The sequence below is a fragment of the Poromitra crassiceps genome (genome assembly GCF_964638095.1).
Source record: "Poromitra crassiceps genome assembly, chromosome: 13".
Taxonomy (NCBI): Eukaryota; Metazoa; Chordata; class Actinopteri; order Beryciformes; family Melamphaidae; genus Poromitra; species Poromitra crassiceps.
In genome coordinates this window covers 46,764,192-46,790,294 of record NC_139644.1, presented here as the reverse complement: position 1 = coordinate 46,790,294, position 26,103 = coordinate 46,764,192, and the positions used below count along the sequence as shown (strand labels likewise).

The window sequence follows — 26,103 nt, the reverse complement described above, 5'->3', positions numbered from 1 at the left end:
GAGAGAGAGACAGACAGACAGACAGAGAGAGAGAGGGAGAGAGGGAGAGAGGGAGAGAGAGTTACACTGACAGACTGAGGACAAGGAGGAAGAAGAGGAGGGTTAGACTAGTGGTTCCCAACTGGATTAATCAAAGGGGTCATGAGATGATAGGACAGGATATAATAAAGACAATAACATTTTGGACAAAAAGCAATACAACCACAAAAATAAAAGTTATTCAAGTAACTTTTTGTTGTTATTTGAATAACTTATTTTCCACTTTCTAGAGCTGCAAGGCGAGTCAAATGGAAAAAGAGAAAAAAGAGAAAGGGGTACCCAGTGTGTTATAAAGCGATGTCCTGTATTTGAGGAGTTGGGAGTGAGAACATATTGGACAGGGAGACTAAACATCTTTAATAATAATAATAATTCCAATCTTAGCTCTAAAGCCAAATCCTAATTTAACCCCTAATTTAAAGTGAAGTGAGAAGCACCTTATCCCTCATCTTTCTCTCCTTGAGGACATTTGTGACACCAGCTGGCCTTTTGACCCTCAATTAGGCAGAGGGCATTTTTCTGATTTTTACAGATTCTGAAATGGCAGACTGTAAGCTTTCAAATGATGTGTCACACATTGTAATCTGAATTTTTTTTAAGGAGATATGCTTATTTGATTGTTCACACTCTGGGAAGCAGGAACTGAGAAATCAGCCCTCAAAGTTTGAGAAGTTTTTCATACCTGGGACAGCCAGCCAAGGGGGAGTGAACAATGCCTCCTCATTTAAATTAACCACTCCCCACAGCTGATCACTGTCACTCTGACACACTGGGACACTGGCCACAATAAGACAATGATAGAATGTAATAGCCTACTGTTTAGGTGATGGGTTTCATAAACTTTCTGTAATAAAACATCTGAAAGCAAAAATCTTATCAAATGGGGTACGCACGGTCTAATTTTGAGGTATCCATGCTTTTATCACTTCTCATCTGGATTATTGTAATTATTATTACATGTGTGCCTATTATGTTCTTTTTGGGCTCCTTGTTCAGAGAAAATTCCCTGAGGGGCAATAAAGGTTTAATTTATATAATAATAATAATAATAGGATATAATATGAATAAAGATTTGATAAGAGACAGGAGCTGCTGAACAAAAATAAAACACACACACACACACACACACACACACCGTGGCTAGCAGGCCTCGCTAGCACGCTAAAGTTTGCCTTTGTTCTCAACAAGAGATGTGTGTGTTTCCCGTGTTTCCCCTCATTGATTGTTACAGTTGACCTGAAAATAGGCGAGTAATCTATGGTTTATGTCCCGCCAAATAACTTATTGATAAGAAACGCAGGAGAGGGACAATCGCACACAAGAAACCCGCCATTTTGGAGACACCCATGGCGATGACTCCACGCATTTTCGGGCCAAAATGGCGGCAGCGCTGCGCTAAGAGTCGCTTCTTTCTTTGTGTACTCTTCGACTACTCCACACGTCAAAACGTGCTAAAACATTTATACAGTCTATGGCTAAAACACACATCTATCCATAACTATATGTTCGCACAGTCCTAAAACAGAAACAAAACGTAACGTTAGGGCTCATGATTAAATACAAACTCACCGAGGAGGAAAATCCAGGAAGATTTTCCAGGTTTCCAGAGCTCCCACACTGCTGCATGTAGCATTAGGCTATTAGTAAAAGTCCCATAATGTTGTGTGTTGTGCTGCGTTCTGCACCGGACCGCACTCGCAGATAACGTTTAAAGAATCTTCTTATAATCCAATCCATCAGCGTAACGCCAGCTCAGACTTTCCCCTAATCTCAGACTTGTAAACAGAGCTTTGCACCCCGCCCCCATGCAACACGCTGAATTCTATTGATGTGGCTCATTGGCCGAAACTCGGAACAATAGCAGACTTAGCCAGTGAAACGTCGCATGCAAATGAATGGGAAAAACCCCCTCAGCTATGCGACTCAAGGCTGAAATCTTGATTTTTTTAAATCGCTAAATATACCTATTTACTGATTCTAAAACGACTCCATTTTATGTGGAATGGATAGTTCAAATAATATATTTTGTAGGCTACTATTGAAAAAAAAAAAAGCAAAATTTTTTCAAGAAAATACTTTTGAGCTCTGCTGCACAGAACGGCCGCGGCCGAATTATGGTACCTTCCGACCGCCGGTGTCACATTTGGTTTTCATACTGTTAAGCCAAGCCTAGTCTAGCTTCACAGAAGCTCTGCCACTGATACGACCATTTCAGTCGGCAGCAGAAGAAAATCCCTTTCCGCTCCCTACAAGCTCTGCCATTGGCTCAGACCTGCTCTGACTGACCGGCTGCGACCATATATGGATTTCCTTTCCGCTCCCTCCGTGTTGAATCTACCGATCTCAGATGTCGATCTCAACGCTAGCTCATTGCTACATGCTGAAAACGGTTGGATGGGGATTGTGCAATAAAGCAGGCCTGCTTGGTACTTTCGGTGGATGGTTGTAAAGGTAAACAGAGCCTCCCCCCCTGCTATACCAGTGGAGGTATTGGCAGCCAGACCCTCTCCCGGTGTAGGGAGAGAGCCTGTTTCTGACACGTTATTATGGATCCCACGCCTTTAGGTAAGACCCACCCTACTCTGCATCTGATTGGGTTGGGTTTAGGCACGAGGAGGTTGAGTTTAGGCATGAGGAGTGACGATTGGTTGGGGTTAGGGTAAGAACATCAGGGTAAGCCAATCAGAGGCAGAGTAGGGTGTTCAGAGGAAGAGTAGGGCGGGGTGTACCAAGAAAAGATGTGGGATCCATAATAACCTGTTTCTGACCTGTCGGGCTGAATTGGAGTCTCGTCTTATCTATATCTTTGTTATTAGTGTGTGTGTGTGTGTGTGTGTGTGTGTGTGTGTGTGTGTGTGTGTGTGTGTGTGTGTGTGTGTGTGTGTGTGTGTGTGTGTGTGTGTGTGTGTGTGTGTGCGTGTGCGTACCTTGACGAAGGTGATCTTGGCAGTGCACAGGTCACTGTGTGTGTTCTTGATCAGCACCTCTCCGTATTGCTCCAGCCAGCGCTGCTGACTCAGCACGTTGTGGATACACGTCACCACCTTGTTCCACTCATAGTGATCGCCGTACCTACACACACACGCGCGCACACACACACACACACACACACACACACACACACACACACACTTTATGTCTTAGTAATATGTACAATTGTATGGTGTATTGTTGATTGCAGCATTTCCAGTAGTCAGTCATCGTTAGTGCTATATGATTAGCTATCAGTAGATATTAGCATGGTTTGTGTAGTTCTTAACTCATTGAGTGCCAGCCACTTTTGGAGAACGGACGCTCCCAGTGCCAGAGTTTCAGAGCTTTTTTCAGTGATTTCTCGAGGCCCACAGAATATTGTGTGATATTACTATGTAAACACCGAACATGCAAAAAGAACGATGAGACTCTCTTCTATCATCAGCAAAAACAGGTTTATTGATATAATTTTCCGTTCTTTAGTTATCAGCCGGAGAAGATAGCTTGATTTAACCAAAAACAGCCGCTTTTTTCTAGAAGCTGAGATAATGAGCCTTTTGTGAAATTAAACATTTCAAGCACATCACTGACTCTGAAGCTAATTTTCTGATGTAGTCACACCTCAAAAATAATTTCCTTCAATAAAACAGTGAAGGCCAGGGAATTTTGTTTGGCAGAATAATATTTTTTAGCTGCAACCAGCAGCGCTGGCCCCTGCGTGCCTGCTGGTTGCAGCTTCTTGCTGGTCTTGATTTGCTGCTGGTGGGCATCGGATATTCTGGCTTGCGTTTGCCAATCCTGTCCTGCTGTCTGGGTCTGTCTGGGTCAGTGTTGTCTGCTGCTCTGCGTGCCCCCCCCCCCCCCCCCCTCAACTGCAAACTGGCTTTCTGCTGCGTTTGCTGTGCACAGTGAAGGGTGCGCTACATCCAGCTTTTTTACAGCGTCACCGGCTCCCATGCTTCCAGTTGAGAATAATAACAACTCCACGGCTGATCATGCGGATGGGCTGTCGCAACGGACACGGAGGGGCTCAATTGTGGCAGCAGATTGGCTGCTGCAGGCACAGCTAACGTTATGCTTCATGCATATCGATGCATACGGATGCGATGCGATTTCCGTTTCCCCAACGACTTCTCTGTTTTTGCCTCAACTTTCTCTAATCTTGAGAGCACTGTCGCCACCTAATGTCTGTAAAATAGGTTATACACATCCAATAGCTACAATATTTGTACAGGAGATAAAGGAGGCTTTGATCCACGTCCCACCGTCAAAAAACGTATTTGACGTCGATCGACGTCCTTGGCACTCTACGTCACTATTTACTTTGACGTCGCTCGACGTCCTTGGCACTCAATGAGTTAATAGCACTATATTGTATAACTAGTTGTTACTATTGCAGCTGCAACAATCAATAGATTAGTTGTAAACTATTAAATTAATCACCAACTATTTTGATAATGGATTAATTTGTTTGAGTAATTTGTTAAGAAAGAAAAAAAGGTAAATTATCCGATTCCAACTTCTCAAATCTGAATATAAGAAAATTGCTAATACCATGATTCATTTTTCCGCCCTGTGATATTGTCACTTTTTTGTATTGTTTTGAATTGTGCTCCATCTCTAGTTGTTAGCAGGGGATAACAGTAGTTTTAGGTGTTCAGTGTAGTTTTAGGTGTTCAGTGTAGTTTTAGGTGTTCAGTGTAGTTTTAGGTGTTCAGTGTAGGTTCAGTGTAGTTTTAGGTGTTCAGTGTAGTTTTAGGTGTTCAGTGTAGTTTTAGGTGTTCAGTGTAGTTGTACGTGTTCAGTGTAGTTGTAGGTGTTCAGTGTAGTGTTAGGTGTTAAGGGTGGCTCACTTGGGCAGGGTGACGTTGACCTGGTTGGAAGAGATGATCTCCACTGATTTCCCCCAGAACTTATGCTTCCATCTCTGATCTGAGCAGACAGACAGACAGACAGACAGACAGACTTCTTAAATCTGCCTTTGACAAATACCCCCATATTATAAATCAATCAATCAGATTTAAAGTCACTCATCATCTTCACTACTCTAAGCATAAGTCTCACCACTGTGTGGGCCAGGATATGTGCTTGGTACTCTAAGGCAGTGGTTCTCAAATGGGGGTCCGCGGACCCCCAGGGGTCCGTGGCACTTTGCCAGGGGGTCCGCGAAAAGTTTGCAAGTAATTTTTTTTTTTTTTTTTTTTTTATTAAAAAATAAAATGCTACATGTGACTTATTCCTTCTCAAACTACTTCCTACATGGTGCTAGTCTATCAAAATATCTTGGCTGTCATTGATTGTGTTGCATAGTGGTTTTCTGTACTGTTGACAAATTGTGATATTGTAAGTCGCTTTGGACAAAACAAAAGTGTCTGCTAAATGACGTAATGTAAATGTAATGTAATAAAAAAAAAAAAAATTTTTTTTTTTGCAAAATCTTCATAGTTCAACGAAAATAGTTCATGCTTTAAATCTAAAATGGTTCATGGATTACATTCTAATAACAAACCTATCAAATTAAAAGTCAAGCATGTTACCGTGGAAACAATTAAGCTTAGCCCAAAATCACAAATCAGAATGAGGGGGTCCCCGGTATATTTTCTATCTTGTAAGGGGTCCTTGGCTGAAAAACATTTGAGAACCTCTGCTCTAAGGCCTACAAAATAACCCTTCAGCCAGAGGCAGAACTCGCCATCCTCGGCTTCTCAAGAGCCCAGATGTGCAACAGTCTCTGACCCAGGGGACAGCTGTTGCCAAAAAACTCATTTTGAAGGAATGGAAATCCCCCTCTTCACCTCCTTTTCAACTGTGGTTGGCGGACATGATCTCTGTTATACGCATGGAGAGACTCAGGGTCCTGAGAACCAACTCACTTAAAAAGAAAAAGTATATCTGGGACCCGTTTCTAGCCGACCTCGACGAGGTTAGGGGCGACGGGTGACTCGCCCGGTTGGTTTCTCATGGACCCTCTTGACCCCACGCACATTTCTTATAAGCACATAAGCAGCTTATGCGGCTGGTAGCACCACGTTGTATTAATGAGTGCGTTTACATGCACACCAATAAACTGTTTATTAGCGGATTTCTGAGTTACCTGATTATTCAAATGGTCATGTAAACAGCATAAACCGATTATCTTTATCCGTTTATGGTCATAAACGGGTTATGAATAAACCGATAAACACACCTAGGTTTCTGGGCAATAATCGGTCTTATCTCTGCATGTATACACCTTAACCGGGTTTCTTTCGGATTTATATATCTGCGCATGTACGAGTTGCAGGAGAGAGAAGCACAGGAGCGCGCACTCACTGGCCCCTCGGCTCTCCTCCCGGTTCTCTCACCGGCATGCCGGCCCGGTCTCTCCCCCGGCCACAGCGCACCACAGCCGGCTTGGCGAGATGACGGTGAGCACGGAGCCCCTGGCTGAGCGGAGCGGGGAGCTCTGCTCTCTCTTCCCGCACAGAGCCACCGCTGCTGCACTGCACTATGTTGAAATGTGGATATTCTACAGGAGGGGACGAATATTTGTCTCGGATTGCAAATAGAATGACGTAGCCTACAGACAACAGAGTCGTTCAAAACACAACACACACATAACGTTAAAATCCGTGACAAATTCTGTCCGTTTTCTGACAGGTAGGCTACAGTATTTCAATTCAACACACTTACACACGTTGTGGGTCATGAACATTTGACGTGCTTAAGTCACCTCACCTGCCTGACTCTGTGCTGTGTGCTCGGTAAAGTTGGAAATATTATTGTGGCGGAATGAGGCGCACACCGAGGCAGATCCTTTGGCTTATCAAACTCTTTATTTAGTGAACGGACAGACACACATGAAGGCAGGCACGCCAACACCTCGCTAGCTTCTCCTAGCCTAGCTCTCCCCAGCACGTCTGCTCTCTTCCAGCTTCACACAGCTCTCCCGACCATTCCCACTTCCTCCCCGACCCCTAGTCTCCACCCACTGGCCCTATGCTCCCTTCACTTGCCACCCTACTAGCTATCCCACACTACTCCACCTTTCCCCACGCTACATTATTGACAGATGCACTTCCAAAGCGACGCCTATTCCAATTTTAGTAAAGTAGACGAGATACACAACCTAATTTTCACCTAAACCATCCTCTGCGCTGGACAAATAAATTAGGAAAATGTGATTTTGCATTTTGCAGCTATATTCTGTTGTTTTATTCCGGAATTAATGGTGCCTTTCTGGAGAGAAATCCGACTAATTGACTGAATCATGTAAACCCGGGTTTCTCCTATTGTCGGATTATTAAAGTGCATGTAAACGCAGAAATCAGATTATTGCCATAAACTGATTATTCACAGTTATCAGTTTATTGTGTGCATGTAAACGCACTCATTGAAAGTTCAATATGTATGTTTTTTCTTTCTTTTCTATTCCTGTGTTTGAGCCTGTTTGTTTGTGTGTTTGTGTGTCGTTCTAAAAATCTTTGAAAAGAAAATATATTAAAAATAAAGAAATAAATAATAAAAACTAAAACTATGCATTTTTAAACAATAAAAATGAAACTGAAATGTGCACCCCACTCTGGAAACCAACTGAAACTAAACTGAATAGAAAACAAAAGTTAAAAAACGAAATGGAACCAAAAATAAAAATTTATGAAAAATACAAAGATATACAATTGTGATCAGTAGTTGAGTGGTCGTACCTTGCCAGAAAGTGAAGTTGTCGGACTCTGCGTGGCAGGCTGAGATAGGCGGGTGATGGCTAACCTGAAAACACACAAACAGGGTTCACACATCAGAAGCCGTTTTAAACAAGCCACAGATTCAGCAGATCTGATGGGGTGGGGAAAGCTGTTCCACATTTTTGGAGCTACAACTGCAAAAAGCACGATCAGCTCTGATTTAAAATGGGAATGGGGGGGAACAGATAGAAGGCCTTGATGCTATAAGCAGGTGCCAGGCCGTGCAAGGCCTTATACATATTTAATAACATTTTGAAATGAATTCTGTTGAGGCAAGAATTGGAAGTGATATGGACCAGTGACTAGTTTTTGTTAAAGACCCTGGAAACCCAAAATAAATATGCATTTTGAGTTGATCACACCACAGGAACCTATGTTAATAAGCCACCGGGCAAATTTGAACGATGATGAACGTCGCAAAGTTTATAAATGTAGGTTTGAAAGTTAGGGGGGAGGGGGAGATGTGGGGGGGAGGGGAGTGGTGGGGTGGAGGGGGAGAGGTGGGGGGGAGGGGAGAGGTGGGGTGGAGGAGAGTTTGTATTAACTCATTCACCGCCAGTTTAGGACTGCCAATATTTAGCACAGGCCAAAGATTTTCATAATTGTTGGTCATCTTTCAAGACCCACAGTAAATTATCTATTAGCACCAGAGTGATTTGCAATACCTCAAAATGAAGATGTACGTCTCTGGGTTCACCAGGGGAAAAAAAGTGAGCTTTTAGCATGTTCTGTACTCTACTTATAGCCATTTATATACACCCTGTTTTCTCCCAAAAGGTCTCTCTGAGAAAAGAAATTGCAGAAAATGGCATTTATGTACACAGCACACAATATCAGGCAGAACTCGCTCTCAATTCTTTTATTTTGAACTGTTATTGACATCAGACATGTAAATATTATTCATTATGACACAAATGACAAAATAAATAAATATATATATATATGAAGTGCTTTTTTTTACATTCAACAATACAGTTTGCTCAGTGTGAGTGAGTGTACAGACAGACACACAGACAGACAGACAGACAGACAGACAGACAGACAGACAGACACACAAACACACAGAGAGAGAGTTCTCTCCACAGCTGCTGCTAGATCGCACCTCCTTCCCCCTCCTTCCCCATCAGCGTTTTGCCTCCTCTGCTGCTCGTTTCCCTCCTCTCGCTGGGACGAATGCTGCGACAGGAACGGGTCCGCGGCTTGGCTTTGGGACCAGGCGCTGCTGGAACCGGATCGATCATGTTCGTCACGGGTTTGACTAGGCAATCCAGGTTCGCCCTGCAGCAAGGCTGGCACATAGGAACGGGGTCCAGGGACCAGGATCGATCATGTTGGTCACGGGTTTGACTACCGCGGTTTCGATGTCCGCTGCAAGTCGATCAGCTCTGCAGCGCGGCGAGGGGGCATTTCAATGGCGTTTCTCCTCTGCAACAAGGAAGCGCGTTTCTCCTCCTTTCCACCTTCTTCCTAATTTCAAACAACAGCTGCGGTATGTGTTTGATAACGTGCTGTCGGCTTGACTTTGAGGTTAGGGACCCGAAACTATGTCACAGGCTGGGTAAGTGTTTCAACTATGCGCTGCACTCATAAAAACAAAAACACGTCAAACACGTCATTGGCGGGGAGGGCTATTTCTGATAACACGTCAAAGACGTCATTGGCGGTGAATGAGTTAATGATCATCATGTCCTGTACCAGCCAGTGTGTGCAGACAAGAGCAGCTGTGTGCATGCTCTCTCTCTCCCCCTCTCTCTCTCCCTTTCTGTCTCGTCTCTCTCTCTCCCGCTCTCCATCTGTCTCTCTCTGCCACGGTCTGATTGCGCTCATCCCTCAAAAGTCGCTCATCCCATTCGCGACTCTTCTCGTCCCTGGCACCTCAATGTTGGAACGAGCTTCCACCTTCGGTCACGACGGCCGAATCACTGCCGATCTTTCGGAAAAGACTAAAGACACACCTTTTCAGGCTCCATCTGGGCCCTTCTTGAACTAACTTCTTTCTCTCTCTCTCCAAAAAAAAAAAAACCTAGCCCTACCCTACCCTACCTAACCTAACCTAAAATCTAAACTAACCTAAACTAAACTTGTACCACTATTCCTTACAGAAGTTGTAGTTGTCATAGACTGTGTTGCATAGTTGATTGCTCTATTGCTGACAAAAATGAGTTATTGTAAGTCGCTTTGGATAAAAGCGTCTGCCAAATGACGTAATGTAATGTAAATGTAATGTAAATTCTGCCTGGCAAAGCAGCACTGTCACGGCCGGCACCATTCAGACAGAGTCCCAGCGGGCTGCGGGGCCACCAAGGTTTTGTTGAAAGGACAACTGCTAAGCTACGTCACTGATTGGCTCCGCCTAGTGACGTCAACAGGCGGGGAGTTTGAAACAGTTCAGCACCGCCCAATTCAAAGCTGCCTCAAGAAAAATTGTAAATATTGAAATGGCGATATTTAGGATTTGGATTGAAACTAATGTCTCCAACTTTTTCAGGCTTACACTTACTCACATAAGACCCTAAATTACATAGTTAGAAGGTTTTTGTGGATTTCGGTTTCCAGGGTCTTTAATAGCCTAGCCACGGTATTTTGCACCAATTAAAGATGAGCTAGAGAGATGTAAGTAAAGAGGGCGTTACAGTAGTCTAGTGAGGAGAAAATAAGGCTGTAGTAATCAACCTGTGGTACGCGGGGTACCCTCTCTCTCAGACTTTGTCATTTCTGAGGTGGTACTTGGGATAAAAAGGTTGAAAAACACTGGATTAATTTATGTACTAGAAGTTCTGTATTTTTGACTGATAGTATGGGTTTTGATTTTTGCAATATTTCTCAACTGAAAGAAACAAGACTGAATAAGATTAGTAGTATGATGTTCAAAGTTCAAATGTCGGTCAAAAAGAATACCAAGATTGTGGAGATAATTTTGGCCAGGGTAATTGTCCTATGGGTCCTTCTTAATCCAGAGGTCTGTGGAGAACTCCCAACAGCCCTGAGCCTTCACTGCCCAGGGACTCAAACACCTTCCTCTCTCTGAGCCCATTGAAGTGATGTTTCTCTCTCCTCTCTACCTGCTCGCTGACGTAGCGGAAGCCACGGTCCTCTCGCTGGTTCTCGTAGGTTTCTCCCAGGACCGGGTTGAAGGGCTTGTAGCGGTTCCTCCAGGAGGCCCAGGCGTAACCGGAGATGGAGAACGCTGCCATGTAAACCTGGACGAAAAGCACTGCTTTCAATCATCAGCTGATTTAACGGTACTGGTAGCACTTTGTAATTAAAAAAAGAAACAATATTTCATATTTATCATTTAACGGAAAGGTAAGAAATACAAATTGGCGAATAGTTAAATTTCCTAATTTTGTACACTATTTAATCTTTGATTAAACACATGTTAATGGCCTCTAAAGTATCACTATCTTCTAACAGTTAATGTGATTTGTTTGCCTGAGTCATTTGTCATTTCAATACATTTCTCAAACTTGCTGGAAACACACTAGCCTATTCAGGGAAGTTTATGTACTGATTGATTGGTGATCGGTATTACTAAGCTACTGTAAAACTACAATGGCAGCACAATTTTCATTACATATTGGCACGTAACACCTTTCCTGCAGGTTAAAATGTAGTATAAGGACATTGAGGCTTACACTTGACCAACCTCAATGTGGAAAATATGCAAAAATGAGGAACAAAATCAATGTGGTCAAATACTTTGTAACTGGTCTGCTTTTAGGTTAAGGACAGAAGAATATATCACCCTTGGTACCAGCTAATATCCCAAGTTTACTGTACTTTCTTATTGTGTTTCTATGTTCAGGCCCCAAGGAAGACTAGAGGTGCATCCATGTGCTTTTAGGGATCCTTAAAGAAATCATAAACATAATGGGGATGGCAATACAATTAAGAGTAATTTAAGACCAAACCAAATCTGTGTAAAGCCTGACATCTAGTGGTAAAAAGCATGCGACTGAAACGCATCTGGTCTTAGCTGATCTTTGGTGCACAGATTTGGGTTTGGTGTTTAGTTACCTCTTTAAACTGATGAACTAAGGCCTATTCCACACGTACAAAACACAACTTTCTCTCTGCGTTTTGGCCTTTAGTCCACATGATAACGGTGTTTTAGGTCACTGAAAACGAAGGTATTGGAAAACGGCAGTGGTAAACAAAACATCCTTCTGCTAAACGTTGATGGGAAATGAGGTGGAGCGTTCAGTTTCCTGCCAGGCAACCAAAGCAGCGCCGACTTGTCCTCTTGAGACGTGAGCGTGGATCTGATCTGACTTGTCCTCTTGTGAGACGTGAGCGTGGATCTGATCTGACTTGTCCCCTTGTGAGACGTCAACTTCAACTATTTTACACTCTTTGCACCGGAGAGCGTGGAATCTGCACCCTGCCACATGTTCGGAGAGATGTTCTAAAACGCTGTTGATGTGGACAGGATTTTTATTTTTATTTTTTTACAGAGGAGCAAAAACACCGTTTCTAAAATAGCCTGTGAACACGTAGCCTGGTAAAGCATCCTGATCATGTGACCTCACATTGTGTTTGGTTCCGCGGCTCAGTCTGGCCTCCAGCAAGTAGTCCCGCCCATTGAAATCCCTGTGGATGGCTGGAAGTCCATACGTAGAGTCAAACAGGATGTGAGGTCACATGATCAGGATAGTGTCCGTGTGGACTAGGCCTAAAACTATGACACGTCGACCCCATATCCCGACAGTGAGGGTCTGAATAAGCCGATGGGGACGGCCTTGCTTACCATCCTCTGGTAGGGGTCGTCGGTGCGGTTGGCGATTTCCAGCAGCTCAGGGTACTCCAGCTCCTCGCTCATCCTCTGCAGCAGAGACAGCGGCTCGTTCAGAGCGGCGGGCATGGAGACGCGCGACAGGTCCTTACCGATGTTGTTATACAAGATGGTCATGATGCCGATGTGGCTGTTGTCTGCTCCGTGGGCGGGCAGCACGGTGCGACGGCCTGCAGCAGGCAAACGGAGAGATCAAACTGAATATCATCATCTAATGGAATTACGATTATTAATCCAATTCAATATAGCACAGAGCAGCCCAGAGGGAAGGTGATGGTTGCAGGTCGAGAGGCTGACGTGCCCAGGAGACAGACAGGCCCTGGACATTCTGCTCTCATACATCAGTTTATAGCAGAGCGGAGGCGTTACCAGTGTCGGCGGGGCGGGGCTTGTCCGGAGCGCTGGACAAACTGTCCCGGTACTTCAGGGTGGCAGAGGCTGAGGAGGGACAGGAGTCAGTCAGTCAGTCACGTTTACCCCATTCATAAATTATGTACCAAAATCCACCCAAAGATCGCATGCGGGAATGTGGCCGGTTAAGCCGTGAGATTTTTTCCTAATAATAATCTTATCATTCAAGCGAGCACAATGGCCATTTGGTGTCCTTTGCTCATTTATGCCAGGCAAATGGGCCTCAAACCAATTAAAACTAAAAGCATTGAATCCAATGCTTTTAATTGGTGTTGAACGTTGGATAATTTGAGAAGTACATGTACTAATGTCAAAATTAACATTCCTCATTGCTAAAAAGTATTTAGCAGTTCATGCACTATGTGTAGCCTACATACATGCCTTACAAATGATTTGTATGTCTTCTAAGATGTAGGTATATTATAATGTACTAGTGCAGTGCCCGTTCCCCCCATGCACCACCCCGTGGGCGCTTCCCACGGCACTGCGCTCCGTCAGGTCCCCCTAAGCACACTCCCCAAGTTTGAAGTTGATCCAACAAACGGTTCTCGAGATATGCGAAGGACAGACATACAGAAGTCGATCGGACGGACAGTCCTGGAGATACGTGAAAGCTGTGATCGTATTGGTTGAATTGCGCAAAAATTTACCACTGGAATTCCTCGGGTTCCCAGCAACGCACCCGCCAAGTTTGAAGTCGACCGGACGAATGGTTCTCAAGATAACCCGCTTTTTGTTGCCAGTAGATGGCGCTATGTACAATTGCAAGAAATTCAGCACTGCACTATGCAGAGTTCCCAGCAGCACACTCCCCAAGTTTGAAGTCAATCGGATGAACGGTTCTCAAGATAAACCGCTTTTTGTGTTGCCAGTTGGTGGCGCTGTGCCGAATTGCACGAAATTTAGCTTTAGAATTTGTTGTCCGGTTGTTGATATCTCAGCAATAATGTGGCTATCCTTGCAGCTAAGCTACGGAGGGAATATTGTTTCTGTGCTGTCTGGCACAGAATCAGATGCCATGCAACTATACAGCAGGAGCTCATAGAACATTGAACTGACTGGAGGGAAGGGGCTTGAAGGACTACATCGCTTGGCGGAAGAAGGATTATTTGTTATCAATATTGCATTTTGTTGTTGTTGCTCAAACCTTAGCAGGTTACTGTTTTATAAAAGCTATAAGCCCCGTCAGGCTGTGATTTAGTGATTTAACAACAGCTAACATGTGTCTAAGGCACGCCGCTTAGACACGTCTTAGCTGTTGTAAAATCAGTTATTGCTTAAGAATATTTGAGAGGTAAAGAAAGGAATCTACCTCTCAGTCCTATATTTATTCACATTATTTACACTACTAATGATTATGTGATTATGTAATATATGTAACTCAAATATAATACAATAATATATACTAAGAATTTATATATATATATATATATATATATATATATATATCCAAATGTGACCAGCTTAGTTTGGGGACCGAGTGACGTACTTCCTCCTCCTTTGCGGGCTATTCAAGAGGTTAATTGTCAGCTGTCGCAAGTAGCTTTTATTTGCAGATATGTGACAGTCTATGTGTAAAGTTTCATATTAAAATGTGCATGATAAAAGATCCAAATACCTTATGAAAGTGCTTTTGATAAGAGAAAGTAGCAATGAGCCGCTTGGGCGACGGCACCACAGAAGAAGGATATACCATGAAGAAGAAAGGCCCTGCAAAACTAAAAGTGGTTGGGTTTGGCATCGGTGACGCTATATATGTGTGTGTGTGACAATTATTATAATAGTATTAGTATAGTATAGTAATTTTGGAAAATATCGGCCAACCCTAGTCCAATGCTATCCGTGACAAAGTGACAGTGTTGATGTTAACAGAGAGTAGGCGTGGCATTGTATTGATGTTGATAGAGTAGGCGTGGCCTTGTGTTGATGTTAAAGGTCCCATTCTGTGCAAAAGCTGTTTTTACTTGTAAATGCATATATACTGCCATCAGCCCTCCCTGTAATGAGTGGTCACAACCTCAGAACTGCCAGAGTTGGATTTGTCCCTATCCAGCTTCCCCCTGCAGTCTCTTCAAGCCACGCCCCTTACACTCTGTTCCCCCAGACGGGTTAATGTGACGTCACGCGGGTCCTTAAGCATACTGCGCGCGGTCTCTCTCACACAAGCTACCTGCGCCATTTTGTCTATAGCCACAAAATTAACACTTCTAGCTGGAGCGACGCCAACTGTACGTGATCCAGCAACTGCGGAGGTGCATTCGGTAAGTCTAGGCATTTTGAGATGTCCTCTTTAGCGTAGCAACCATTAAGTTAGCGATAGCTCGTTGCTAACGTTAGTTGTGGACACAACCTACAGTAGCGTGCTGGTCCACGGACGCTAATCTGATTGGCCGCTGGGAGCCTGGGGCGGGCTCTCCCTCAGCAGCCAATGGGAACTGTTAGTTCTGAATATATTATAGAAACAGACCATTCTTGGGAAGCGACGAGATGAGGAAGTGACAACTCCGTCAGAACGAACGGGGTTGCTATATTTTCGACAAATTAATCCAGAATCATGTTTTATGGACCAGAGACACACGTTTTTAAGAGGTTACAGCTGCACGAATTGGGACCTTTAACAGATTGTAGGCGTGGCCTTGTGTTGATGCTGACAGAGAGTAGGCGTGGCCTTGTGTTGATGTTGATACGTGGCTTTGTGTTGATGTTGATAGAGTAGGCGTGGCTTTGTGTTGATGTTAACAGAGAGTAGGCGTGGCCTTGTGTTGATGTTGATAGAGTAGGCGTGGCTTTGTGTTGATGTTGATAGAGTAGGCGTGGCTTTGTGTTGATGTTAACAGAGAGTAGGCGTGGCCTTGTGTTGATGTTGATAGAGTAGGCGTGGCTTTGTGTTGATGTTAACAGAGTAGGCGTGGCTTTGTGTTGATGTTGAGAGTAGGCATGGCCTAGTGTTGACAGAGTAGGCGTGGCCTTGTGTTGATGCCGATCTGGGGAGAGCCGAAACTGGCTCCATGCTTCCTCCGAGACATGGGCAGTTAGCCAGCCGCTTCTTTTCACCTGACAGAGGAAGCTTCACTGGTAGGACATAGCACGTGGGAGGTTCACGCTATTCCAACCAGTTCCCCTTCCTCTGAACAGGCGCCCTTAACGACCAGAGGAACCACATTAGCAACCAGGATATTGCATGTTTTGGTGAAGGCGGTTCCTATATGAAGGAAACCCCTGGGAGGCATGGGGAGAACATGCAAACTCCACACAGAAAGGCCCCACCCGGGTGGTGGGCACTCGAGGACATGCGGACAGGCACGCATTCCTTCAGCGCTCACAGCGTCCCAGGTGGGAATCGAACCCAGGACCTTCGAGCTGTGAGGCGACAGCGCTTACCACTGCACCACCGTACCCCCCGCCTTGTGTTGATGTTGACAGAGAGTAGGCGTGGCATTGTGTTGTTGACAGAGAGTAGGCGTGGCATTGTGTCGATGCTGACAGAGTAGGCGTGGCATTGTGTTGATGTTGACAGAGAGTAGGCGTGGCATTGTGTCGATGCTGACAGAGTAGGCGTGGCATTGTGTTGATGTTGACAGAGAGTAGGCGTGGCATTGTGTTGATGTTGACAGAGTAGGCGTGGCATTGTGTTGTTGACAGAGAGTAGGCGTGGCATTGTGTCGATGCTGACAGAGTAGGCGTGGCATTGTGTTGATGTTGACAGAGAGTAGGCGTGGCATTGTGTTGATGTTGACAGAGAGTAGGCGTGGCATTGTGTCGATGTTGACAGAGAGTAGGCGTGGCCTTGTGTTGATGTTGACAGAGAGTAGGCGTGGCATTGTGTTGTTGACAGAGAGTAGGCATGGCATTGTGTTGATGTTGACAGAGAGTAGGCGTGGCATTGTGTTGGTGTTGACAGAGAGTAGGCGTGGCATTGTGTTGTTGACAGAGAGTAGGCATGGCATTGTGTTGATGTTGACAGAGAGTAGGCGTGGCATTGTGTTGGTGTTGACAGAGAGTAGGCGTGGCATTGTGTTGTTGACAGAGAGTAGGCATGGCATTGTGTTGATGTTGACAGAGAGTAGGCGTGGCATTGTGTTGGTGTTGACAGAGAGTAGGCGTGGCATTGTGTTGTTGACAGAGAGTAGGCGTGGCATTGTGTTGGTGTTGACAGAGAGTAGGCGTGGCATTGTGTCGATGTTGACAGAGAGTAGGCGTGGCATTGTGTTGGTGTTGACAGAGAGTAGGCGTGGCATTGTGTTGATGTTGACAGAGAGTAGGCGTGGCATTGTGTTGTTGACAGAGAGTAGGCGTGGCATTGTGTCGATGTTGACAGAGAGTAGGCGTGGCATTGTGTTGTTGACAGAGAGTAGGCGTGGCATTGTGTCGATGTTGACAGAGAGTAGGCGTGGCATTGTGTTGTTGACAGAGAGTAGGCGTGGCATTGTGTCGATGTTGACAGAGAGTAGGCGTGGCCTTGTGTTGATGTTGACAGAGAGTAGGCGTGGCATTGTGTTGGTGTTGACAGAGAGTAGGCGTGGCATTGTGTTGTTGACAGAGAGTAGGCGTGGCATTGTGTTGTTGACAGAGAGTAGGCGTGGCATTGTGTTGTTGACAGAGAGTAGGCATGGCATTGTGTTGATGTTGACAGAGAGTAGGCGTGGCATTGTGTTGGTGTTGACAGAGAGTAGGCGTGGCATTGTGTTGGTGTTGACAGAGAGTAGGCGTGGCCTTGTGTTGTTGACAGAGAGTAGGCGTGGCATTGTGTTGGTGTTGACAGAGAGTAGGCGTGGCATTGTGTCGATGTTGACAGAGAGTAGGCGTGGCATTGTGTTGGTGTTGACAGAGAGTAGGCGTGGCTTTGTGTTGTTGACAGAGAGTAGGCGTGGCATTGTGTTGGTGTTGACAGAGAGTAGGCGTGGCATTGTGTCGATGTTGACAGAGAGTAGGCGTGGCCTTGTGTTGATGTTGACAGAGAGTAGGCGTGGCCTTGTGTTGGTGTTGACAGAGAGTAGGCGTGGCCTTGTGTTGATGTTGACAGAGAGTAGGCGTGGCTCCTCACTTGTGACGTTAAAGCGTGCCCGCTCACCGTGTCCCTCGTCGGGCTCAGAGGTGCTGGTGGTCGTGATGTCACTCAGGCCGGACTCGTCCGACGCCTCAGCTTCTGACGAGCTCTCGCACACGATCACCTCGTTAGCGTCAAAATACTCCGCCATGGAGTCGGCCACCGAGGGCGCACGGCGGGTGTGACTCAGAGAGGGCGTCGTCTGTCAGGGAAAGGAGGGGGTGGGGGTCAGAGGAGAGGGAGATCTGTGGTTCATATTTCACTTTTCAATCTGCACACCAATAACACAACTTTAGACTGCATGCAGTGGGTAAGAGTGGGAAGCTAAGCAGGGTGCCATGTAGGGTGCAGTGGTCGGGGTGGCCAGGAGGGGGGGAACTTTCAAACCAGAGAGCCGTGTTCACGTCCCGGCATGTTCAAAGTGGACATTTCAACCCCAAGTCAGAAGTTGGGTTTCCATCCAAGTGTATCACAAATTTGAACTGAATTTTTTGAAAATCGGCAAAAGAAAGTGCAAAATGATATTAGGAGTTGGTGGGCAGTCACTTGTGCTGTCTGCCTGCTGATTCAAACCTGATACTGTACGTGCTAGTGACAGAGCTGTATGAAAAACATCTATTCAAAAGTTGTTGTTTTTTTATCGACAATGCTACACCATGAAATGGCCCCACTCTTCAATTCGGCACACATAAGGTTTAACCCATCGATACCCGATGCAGCATTTGTGTGTGTATCCCTTTAAGACCGCGAACCGCATGACACGGTTCGCAGTACTTGATGAATCTGTCAAGCTGAACAGAGCAGATCATACCAGACAGGAAGTCAAGGCATAGATAGAGAATCCGGCCAACTGTCAAATAAAACTAATTTCAAAATAAAATACTGATTAATGATGGTGTTGTTTGTCCTGTATCTGAAGTGGGGTTTCAGGTGGTCATCCGGCACAACAGAGGGGTATGTACAGAGAGAGAGGGGTATGTACAGAGAGAAAGAAAGAGGGGTAGGTACAGAGATAGAGAGGGGTAGGTACAGAGAGAGAGGGGTAGGTACAGAGAGAGACAGAGAGGTAGGTACAGAGAGAGAGAAAGAGGGGTATGTACAGAGAGAAAGAGAGGTACAGAGAGAGAGGGGTAGGTACAGAGAGCGAGAGGGGTAGGTACAGAGAAAGAGAGAGAGAGAGGTAGGTACAGAGAGAGAGAGGTAGGTACAGAGAGAGAGAAAGAGGGGTATGTACACAGAGAGAGAGAGAGGTAGGTACAGAGAGAGAGAGGTAGGTACAGAGAGAGAGGTAGGTACAGAGAGAGAGAGGGGTAGGTACAGAGAGAGAGAGGTACAGAGAGAGAGAGAGAGAGAAAGAGGGGTACAGTATGTACAGAGAGAGAGACCAAACAAAAGACGAGCAGAGTCGCTTGATGCCCTTCTTGTGTGGACAGCCAGGTGTCTGCTCGTAGCATGTTTTGGGGTGGCTGTAGCTCAGGAGGTAGAGCGGGTCGGCCAATGACGCAAGGGTTGGCGGTTCGATCCCCGCTCCCTCCCAGCTGCTGTCGTTGTGTCCTTGGGCAAGACACTTAACCCTCCTTGCTCCCGATGGTGTGTAGGCACCCTGCGTGGCAGCCTGCCGCCATCGGTGTATGAATGGGTGAATGTAAACTATCTACTGATTGTAAAGCGCTTTGGATAAAAGCGCTATATAAATGCAGGCCATTTACCATTTTTACCATGTTTTCACATGTTTTCACATATGAAATGTAGCATGTTTTCACATGTTTCACATGTGAAATTGCATATGTGAAAAATCACATCTGATCACATGTGATTTTGCACGTGATCACATGTGACCACATGTGACCTTGCAGATGTGAAGTTAGTTCATGTGGTTTTTCTGTAAGGGACAGAAATATTATACTAACATCCAACAGCAGGTCCAAGATACACCTCCCTCTCACCAACACACATCCAACAGCAGGTCTAAGATACACCTCCCTCTCACCTCAACACACATCCAACAGCAGGTCCAAGATACACCTCCCTCTCACCAACACACATCCAACAGCAGGTCCAAGATACACCTCCCTCTCACCAACACACATCCAACAGCAGGTCCAAGATACACCTCCCTCTCACCAACACACATCTAACAACAGGTCTAAGATACACCTCCCTCTCACCAACACACATCCAACAGCAGGTCCAAGATACACCTCCCTCTCACCTCAACACACATCCAACAGCAGGTCCAAGATACACCTCCCTCTCACCAACACACATCCAACAGCAGGTCTAAGATACACCTCCCTCTCACCAACACACATCCAACAGCAGGTCTAAGATACACCTCCCTCTCACCTCAACACACATCTAACAGCAGGTCTAAGATACACCTCCCTCTCACCTCAACACACATCCAACAGCAGGTCCAAGATACACCTCCCTCTCACCTCAACACACATCCAACAGCAGGTCTAAGATACACCTCCCTCTCACCAACACACATCCAACAGCAGGTCCAAGATACACCTCCCTCTCACCTCAACACATCCAACAGCAGGTCTAAGATACACCTCCCTCTCACCTCAACACACATCTAACAGCAGGTCCAAGATACACCTCCCTCTCACCAACACACATCCAACAGCAGGTCTAAGATACACCTCCCTCTCACCAACACACATCCAACAGCAGGTCCAAGATACACCTCCCTCTCACCTCAACACACATCCAACAGCAGGTCTAAGATACACCTCCCTCTCACCTCAACACACATCCAACAGCAGGTCTAAGATACACCTCCCTCTCACCTCAACACACATCTAACAGCAGGTCTAAGATACACCTCCCTCTCACCTCAACACACATCTAACAGCAGGTCCAAGATACACCTCCCTCTCACCTCAACACACATCCAACAGCAGGTCCAAGATACACCTCCCTCTCACCAACACACATCTAACAGCAGGTCCAAGATACACCTCCCTCTCACCAACACACATCCAACAGCAGGTCTAAGATACACCTCCCTCTCACCTCAACACACATCCAACAGCAGGTCCAAGATACACCTCCCTCTCACCTCAACACACATCCAACAGCAGGTCCAAGATACACCTCCCTCTCACCTCAACACACATCCAACAGCAGGTCCAAGATACACCTCCCTCTCACCTCAACACACATCCAACAGCAGGTCCAAGATACACCTCCCTCTCACCTCAACACACATCCAACAGCAGGTCCAAGATACACCTCCCTCTCACCTCAACACACATCCAACAGCAGGTCCAAGATACACCTCCCTCTCACCTCAACACACATCCAACAGCAGGTCTAAGATACACCTCCCTCTCACCTCAACACACATCTAACAGCAGGTCCAAGATACACCTCCCTCTCACCTCAACACACATCCAACAGCAGGTCCAAGATACACCTCCCTCTCACCAACACACATCCAACAGCAAGTCTAAGATACACCTCCCTCTCACCTCAACACACATCCAACAGCAGGTCCAAGATACACCTCCCTCTCACCAACACACATCCAACAGCAGGTCCAAGATACACCTCCCTCTCACCTCAACACACATCCAACAGCAAGTCTAAGATACACCTCCCTCTCACCAACACACATCCAACAGCAAGTCTAAGATACACCTCCCTCTCACCAACACACATCCAACAGCAGGTCCAAGATACACCTCCCTCTCACCAACACACATCCAACAGCAGGTCCAAGATACACCTCCCTCTCACCTCAACACACATCCAACAGCAGGTCCAAGATACACCTCCCTCTCACCAACACACATCCAACAGCAGGTCCAAGATACACCTCCCTCTCACCAACACACATCCAACAGCAGGTCTAAGATACACCTCCCTCTCACCAACACACATCCAACAGCAGGTCTAAGATACACCTCCCTCTCACCTCAACACACATCCAACAGCAAGTCTAAGATACACCTCCCTCTCACCAACACACATCCAACAGCAGGTCTAAGATACACCTCCCTCTCACCTCAACACACATCCAACAGCAAGTCTAAGATACACCTCCCTCTCACCAACACACATCCAACAGCAGGTCTAAGATACACCTCCCTCTCACCTCAACACACATCCAACAGCAAGTCTAAGATACACCTCCCTCTCACCAACACACATCCAACAGCAGGTCTAAGATACACCTCCCTCTCACCAACACACATCTAACAGCAGGTCTAAGATACACCTCCCTCTCACCAACACACATCCAACAGCAGGTCTAAGATACACCTCCCTCTCACCTCAACACACATCCAACAGCAGGTCTAAGATACACCTCCCTCTCACCTCAACACACATCCAACAGCAGGTCCAAGATACACCTCCCTCTCACCAACACACATCCAACAGCAGGTCTAAGATACACCTCCCTCTCACCAACACACATCCAACAGCAGGTCTAAGATACACCTCCCTCTCACCTCAACACACATCTAACAGCAGGTCCAAGATACACCTCCCTCTCACCTCAACACACATCCAACAGCAGGTCCAAGATACACCTCCCTCTCACCTCAACACACATCCAACAGCAGGTCTAAGATACACCTCCCTCTCACCTCAACACACATCCAACAGCAGGTCTAAGATACACCTCCCTCTCACCAACACACATCTAACAGCAGGTCTAAGATACACCTCCCTCTCACCTCAACACACATCCAACAGCAGGTCTAAGATACACCTCCCTCTCACCTCAACACACATCCAACAGCAGGTCCAAGATACACCTCCCTCTCACCTCAACACACATCCAACAGCAGGTCCAAGATACACCTCCCTCTCACCAACACACATCCAACAGCAGGTCCAAGATACACCTCCCTCTCACCTCAACACACATCCAACAGCAAGTCTAAGATACACCTCCCTCTCACCAACACACATCCAACAGCAAGTCTAAGATACACCTCCCTCTCACCAACACATCCCCTCTCACCTCAACACACATCCAACAGCAGGTCCAAGATACACCTCCCTCTCACCAACACATCCCCTCTCACCTCAACGCACATCCAACAGCAGGTCCAAGATACCCCTCCCTCTCACCAACACACATCTAACAGCAGGTCCAAGATACACCTCCCTCTCACCAACACACATCCAACAGCAGGTCCAAGATACACCTCCCTCTCACCAACACACATCCAACAGCAGGTCCAAGATACACCTCCCTCTCACCAACACACATCTAACAACAGGTCTAAGATACACCTCCCTCTCACCAACACACATCCAACAGCAGGTCCAAGATACACCTCCCTCTCACCTCAACACACATCCAACAGCAGGTCCAAGATACACCTCCCTCTCACCAACACACATCCAACAGCAGGTCCAAGATACACCTCCCTCTCACCAACACACATCTAACAACAGGTCTAAGATACACCTCCCTCTCACCAACACACATCCAACAGCAGGTCCAAGATACACCTCCCTCTCACCTCAACACACATCCAACAGCAGGTCCAAGATACACCTCCCTCTCACCAACACACATCCAACAGCAAGTCTAAGATACACCTCCCTCTCACCTCAACACACATCCAACAACAGGTCTAAGATACACCTCCCTCTCACCTCAACACACATCCAACAGCAGGTCTAAGATACACCTCCCTCTCACCAACACACATCCAACAGCAGGTCTAAGATACACCTCCCTCTCACCAACACACATCCAACAGCAAGTCTAAGATACACCTCCCTCTCACCTCAACACACATCCAACAACAGGTCTAAGATACACCTCCCTCTCACCTCAACACACATCCAACAGCAGGTCTAAGATACACCTCCCTCTCACCAACACACATCCAACAGCAGGTCTAAGATACACCTCCCTCTCACCTCAACACACATCCAACAGCAGGTCCAAGATACACCTCCCTCTCACCTCAACACACATCCAACAGCAGGTCTAAGATACACCTCCCTCTCACCAACACACATCCAACAGCAGGTCTAAGATACACCTCCCTCTCACCTCAACACATCCAACAGCAGGTCTAAGATACACCTCCCTCTCACCTCAACACACATCCAACAGCAGGTCTAAGATACACCTCCCTCTCACCAACACACATCCAACAGCAGGTCTAAGATACACCTCCCTCTCACCTCAACACATCCAACAGCAGGTCCAAGATACACCTCCCTCTCACCTCAACACAGAGAAATGGTTTCAAATAACTATTTGGCTGATAGCCGATGCGGTTTATTTTTGTTGTTGGTGATTTATTCCCCTTTTGTGAAATCGTCATTATAAATAATAACTGAAGCATCTTTCAGCCCTTCATCACACCATCTTTGAATGAGCACAAATTCAATCATACAAAGTAAACAAGCTTTACCTGCTTTCTACACAACAACCTGCTTTACCTGCTTTCTACACAACTACCTAATTTACCTGCTTTCTACACAACTACCTGCTTTACACACAACTACCTGCTTTCTACACAACTACCTGCTTTCTACACAACTACCTGCTTTACCTGCTTTCTACACAACTACCTGCTTTCTACACAATTATCTTATCTGCTTTCTACACAACTACCTGCTTTACCTGCTTTCTACACAACTACCTGCTTTACACACAACTACCTGCTTTCTACACAACTACCTGCTTTCTACACAACTACCTGCTTTCTACACAATTATCTTATCTGCTTTCTACACAACTACCTGCTTTCTACACAACTACCTGCTTTCTACACAACTACCTGCTTTCTACACAATTATCTTATCTGCTTTCTACACAACTACCTGCTTTCTACACAATTATCTTATCTGCTTTCTACACAACTACCTGCTTTCTACACAATTATCTGCTTTACCTGCTTTACACAACTACCTGCGCACAACAGATAAACATGGGACACTGCCATCAGTGAACGTCAGCTGCCTGGGTTAAGGCTGCTATAGACCAAAGGGTGGAGCAAGACACAGCTGTCTGGGTTAGGGCTGCTATAGACCAAAGCACAGCTGTCTGGGTTAGGGCTGCTATAGACCAAAGAACAGCTGTCTGGGTTAGGACTGCTATAGACCAAAGACACAGCTGTCTGGGTTAGGACTGCTATAGACCAAAGACACAGCTGTCTGGGTTAGGACTGCTATAGACCAAAGCACAGCTGTCTGGGTTAGGACTGCTATAGACCAAAGACACAGCTGTCTGGGTTAGGGCTGCTATAGACCAAATAACAGCTGTCTGGGTTAGGACTGCTATAGACCAAAGACACAGCTGTCTGGGTTAGGGCTGCTATAGACCAAAGACACAGCTGTCTGGGTTAGGGCTGCTATAGACCAAAGCACAGCTGTCTGGGTTAGGGCTGCTATAGACCAAAGAACAGCTGTCTGGGTTAGGACTGCTATAGACCAAAGAACAGCTGTCTGGGTTAGGACTGCTATAGACCAAAGACACAGCTGTCTGGGTTAGGACTGCTATAGACCAAAGACACAGCTGTCTGGGTTAGGACTGCTATAGACCAAAGACACAGCTGTCTGGGTTAGGACTGCTATAGACCAAAGAACAGCTGTCTGGGTTAGGACTGCTATAGACCAAAGAACAGCTGTCTGGGTTAGGACTGCTATAGACCAAAGACACAGCTGTCTGGGTTAGGACTGCTATAGACCAAAGACACAGCTGTCTGGGTTAGGACTGCTATAGACCAAAGACACAGCTGTCTGGGTTAGGGCTGCTATAGACCAAAGACACAGCTGTCTGGGTTAGGGCTGCTATAGACCAAAGACACAGCTGTCTGGGTTAGGACTGCTATAGACCAAAGAACAGCTGCCTGGGTTAGGACTGCTATAGACCAAAGGGTGGACCAAAGCACAGCTGTCTGGGTTAGGGCTGCTATAGACCAAAGACACAGCTGTCTGGGTTAGAGCTGCTATAGACCAAAGCACAGCTGCCTGGGTTAGGGCTGCTATAGACCAAAGACACAGCTGTCTGGGTTAGGGCTGCTATAGACCAAAGACACAGCTGTCTGGGTTAGGGCTGCTATAGACCAAAGACACAGCTGTCTGGGTTAGGGCTGCTATAGACCAAAGCACAGCTGTCTGGGTTA

At 46.1% G+C, this 26,103-nt stretch overlaps 1 protein-coding gene across 4 annotated transcripts in view; it reads right to left on the bottom strand.

Moving 5' to 3' along the window:
- Window positions 1-26,103, bottom strand: part of LOC310788702 (oxysterol-binding protein-related protein 7-like) — a gene marked incomplete at its 3' end in the record, with an annotated part of 110,830 nt that overhangs the window by 19,787 nt on the left and 64,940 nt on the right. For 3 of the 4 annotated variants that reach the window (XM_083650245.1, XM_083650247.1, XM_083650248.1), the window contains 7 exons: window positions 17,984-18,188; window positions 12,898-12,966; window positions 12,484-12,698; window positions 10,799-10,936; window positions 7,698-7,761; window positions 4,866-4,944; window positions 2,967-3,111 (listed from right to left, as the gene is read on the bottom strand). In XM_083650245.1, the coding sequence (XP_083506371.1) occupies window positions 2,967-3,111; window positions 4,866-4,944; window positions 7,698-7,761; window positions 10,799-10,936; window positions 12,484-12,698; window positions 12,898-12,966; window positions 17,984-18,188 (915 nt within the window). The remainder of the gene's footprint in view (window positions 1-2,966; window positions 3,112-4,865; window positions 4,945-7,697; window positions 7,762-10,798; window positions 10,937-12,483; window positions 12,699-12,897; window positions 12,967-17,983; window positions 18,189-26,103) is intronic. The other variant, XM_083650246.1, reaches the window with a different exon arrangement.